The sequence below is a fragment of the Monodon monoceros genome, unplaced genomic scaffold (genome assembly GCF_005190385.1).
Source record: "Monodon monoceros isolate NGI ecotype Baffin Bay Population unplaced genomic scaffold, NGI_Narwhal_1 Super_Scaffold_18, whole genome shotgun sequence".
NCBI lineage: Eukaryota > Metazoa > Chordata > Mammalia > Artiodactyla > Monodontidae > Monodon > Monodon monoceros.
The window spans coordinates 93188981-93192815 of record NW_021703774.1 but is presented as its reverse complement, the minus strand read 5'-3'; the positions used below and the strand labels follow the sequence as shown (position 1 = coordinate 93192815).

Sequence of the window (3835 nt, the reverse complement as noted above, 5' to 3'; positions counted from 1 at the left end):
TGACAGACACCAAAACTAAAAAGATATATATATATATATATATATATTTTTTTTTTTTTTTTTTTTTTGTGGTACGCGGGCCTCTCACTGTTGTGGCCTCTCCCGCTGTGGAGCACAGGCTCCGGACATGCAGGCTCAGTGGCCATGGCTTACGGGCCCAGCCGCTCCGGGGCATGTGGGATTCTCCCCAACTGGGGCACGAACCCTTATCCCCTGCATCGGCAGGCAGACTCTCAACCACTGCGCCACCAGGGAAGCCCCTAAAAAGATATTTTCAAGGAAAAAAACTATTTCACTTCATTTTTTAAATTAGTTAATTATCTAGTGAGAACTTCCAAAAAGATACTTGAAAGCCTAATTACAAATTAAATTGAAATTTGCAAATAACTTCTGAAGTTAATTAGGTGTCATATCTTTTAAAAGGTCATTTTTACATATACAAGAACAAATATATTCTCTCCTGTTTGGGAAAATAATTTGGAATAAAGTAGAAATTAGTAATACCAAAAACCTCACTTTCGGGCCTCATTTAGCTCATAAGCAGTTTCTATGCACAAGAAAACATTAAACCAAACATATGGTAAGACTGTTAGTCTTTTCCTCATCTTATCCTTGGTTTATTTCTGCCTTATTTGTAAAAATTATCTTAATCATTGTACATTTGCCAAGACAAAGATACAGAATTACTGATTGTAGATATTATAATGATATTCTTAGGTAACTATTATTTGTAGGTCTATGATTACCTTAATTATAAATTAGAAGTCTAGCTCATTTTTAGTTTCTGACCTTTCTACCACTAGTTTAATCTTACATGTCTTATGAGACTGCCTAGGTTCAAATCCCAACCCTACTACTTGATCTCTTTGTGCCTCAATTCCCCGCTTAAAATGGGCGTGATGAAGATAATAATAATACCTCACAAGGTTGTTATGAGCATTAAATGAAATAACACATTAAAATGCTTAGAACAGTTCTAAGTACAGAGTAAGTACTCAATAAATATTAACCGTATTTAATAGTAGTAATTCATAACAATATTTTTAATGAAATAGGCAGACTTGGTTTTATTATCTCTGTTTAAGTTGTAACCTTTTTTCTCTTGTTATATGTTCTATGTCAAATATTATTAAAATAAGGTAGTTTAAATTAGCTACTCATGCCCCCAAATCAAGAGAACATAAATGAAGATAATACGTCGTTCAATAATTAACCTGATTTTACTCAGTTAGGCAATGCTAATTTGTGTTATACAATCTGTTTTGCTTCATTCAACAATTTACGCCCAGAAATAAAAGTGATGCTACAACAGGTATTATCTCTGTTATATTTCATAAAACATACACACACACACAGTTATACTGATAGAGTCCTGTGGCCCAATGAATGTTTCTGACAATGATACCAAGTCCTATATGGGAAGATAAGGTTGTTCTTCAACATGCCAGCTGTACCAAGATTATTGTTTTCCCCAACCTTTCTTATTTCCCTTAAGATTACATGAGACAGTGAATACATGGGATATGCATTATAGCTGTTTCTCAACCTGCAGAATTTGCAGGTTCAGCAAACTCCTTGAACTTTAGGTTGATCTACACAACTACCTCTTCCTGCATGTCCCACAGATATATCAAATTTACTGTTAAAACTGAAGCTCATGTTCCACTGCTACCACCAAACCAGCTTCTATATTTCATTTCCCCATCTCAGCATCACTATTCATCCAGTTGCTCTAACCAAAAACAGATTCATCCTGGACTCCTCCCTCTTTTCATCTTCAGTCATCAATTCTGTCTCCTACTTGGCTTTTATATATTTATGCTCTACTTTTCAAACCTAGGCCCCAAACTATTACAGCTTTTTTACATATCTTCCTCCAGTCTAACCTCCATGTTACTGTTTCTGTGACCTTGCTGCAACAGATCTAATGACCTCTATTGGATGTTGGTAAAAATATTTTCTCCAGCTGAAAATACTCTCATATCTGTTTGCTCAGATTCTACCTGCTCTTTCAAAGTAACTATTTGAAGAGGTAACTAAACTCTACCTTTTAACTCAAAAATTCTTCACATTTTAATGAATTATAAAACCATGTTTTCCATTACTATACTATTTTTTTTTTATAAAGCTGTTTTTTTTTAATTTATATTTTATTTATTTATTTTTGGCTGTGTTGGATCTTCGTTGCTACACACAGGCTTTCTCTAGTTGCAGTGAGCGGGGGCTACTCTTCCTTGCGGTGCACATGCTTCTCATTGCGATGGCTTTGCAGCATGTGGGATATTCCTGGACCAGGGATCGAACCTATGTCCCCTGCATTGGCAGGCGGATTCTTAACCACTGCGCCACCAGGGAAGTCCTATTATTTTTTTTATTAACAGAGAGTTATGCTCTTTGTCCTCTTCCCCTAATCTTGGGTTAAGTTAAAGTCATTCCTTCCTTAGTTAAAAAAACAACAAAAAAGAGGTTTTAATTCTAAATTATCAGAGATAAAAGTGATTGAAATCTATATATCAAAAACTCACATTTTAACTGTTGGCTAAAATCTATGTTCTCTTGATATTTTTCATTCCTAGGCACAGTAGCAAAATATTTTTCATTCCTAGTCAAAATATTTCTTTTTGCTATTTGTGGATTATTGTAGACGAAGAGGAAATGGCAGGGAAGGTAGTGTTCATGAGTAAACTGACATGACAAACTGCTAGAATGAGGTAGTGAAGGTTTAAGAATTACATCTTCATTCACTTGGTCATGCTTCAAGTGCTTGACCAAAGAAGTTTATTTCCTGACTCTGCTTGAAAGATTTTCAGTATCTTTACAACCTTTCTCTCCAAGCCTTTATCAAAATCGTGAACAGATTAGAATTTCACTTTTTTTTGCTTCAACAATATTAACGAAGAGACCAGAATTTGACAAAAGGTAAGATGGAACGAAAAGTCTATAAAGGAATTTATATATATATATGCGTTCCTCTATTAAAAAGAATTCTTAACCTGTGTTATGTACAAATCTCATACCTGCTCTCCGTGACTCCTGTATGTACGTGTGCATAAACTGAAGGCCGAATAATTCCCGTTCCTCTTCCTCATCTATGTTTTCACCGGGAGGAAGTGTTACTTCCAATTTCAGTGGGTTGTCTCGGAAGTTGACAAACCTAGCAGTTCACCAAAAAACAGTATTTTCATAGGTGCCATAGAAGTGTACATTTATTTTCCTGGAGAAAGATCAAGTGGTAATATACTAAATTACTCTTTTTTTTTTAACTGGTTTCAGTAACTGAACATCTTGGTGAGATGTGATATATCCCAAGAATCTTTAAATTTCTTGCCCAGAAGAAAAAAATATTAGCTTTAGACAACTTATTTTCCAAGCTTGTAAAAGCAACTATTAGTCCATAGCATATGTTTAATGTGGTACACTTTAACTTCCAAGAGCAACCCTAATGCATCTCAAATATACAATTAATGCTATGAACTTAAATTTTCTGCATATTTTATAAAGCATGTCTTATTTATCATTGTATCGTCACCATCTAGTACAAGGCTTAGTAGTTGCTGAATAAGTAAATGAATGATTTTGTTATGAAAGTTGTGGGATTTGGTGTGAATTCTCACATCTTACGCTCACTGTCAGGAAATTAAGTTTTGGAAGTTATTTGAGGGAGTTCTGTTAGTAATTAACTTAGTAAAAAGTTATATTTACCTCTAACATAACTGCCTTGTCCATTTGTAGTTATTTAGGAGGAAAATAATCACTATTCTTATGGTTTTGGTTTATCGTGGATAAAACTGTATCGTGGAAAAAGTTTGTTAGCAGTTATAGAGATGATTTTCAG

At 34.4% G+C, this 3835-nt stretch overlaps 1 protein-coding gene across 5 annotated transcripts in view; it reads right to left on the bottom strand.

The window, feature by feature from the left end:
• The window catches only part of LRRC39 (leucine rich repeat containing 39), a 39042-nt gene that overhangs the window by 587 nt on the left and 34620 nt on the right, over positions 1 to 3835 (bottom strand). For all 5 annotated transcript variants that reach the window (XM_029227892.1, XM_029227894.1, XM_029227893.1 and 2 more), the window contains one exon: positions 3018 to 3154. In XM_029227892.1, coding sequence (XP_029083725.1) covers positions 3018 to 3154 — 137 coding nt within the window. The remainder of the gene's footprint in view (positions 1 to 3017; positions 3155 to 3835) is intronic.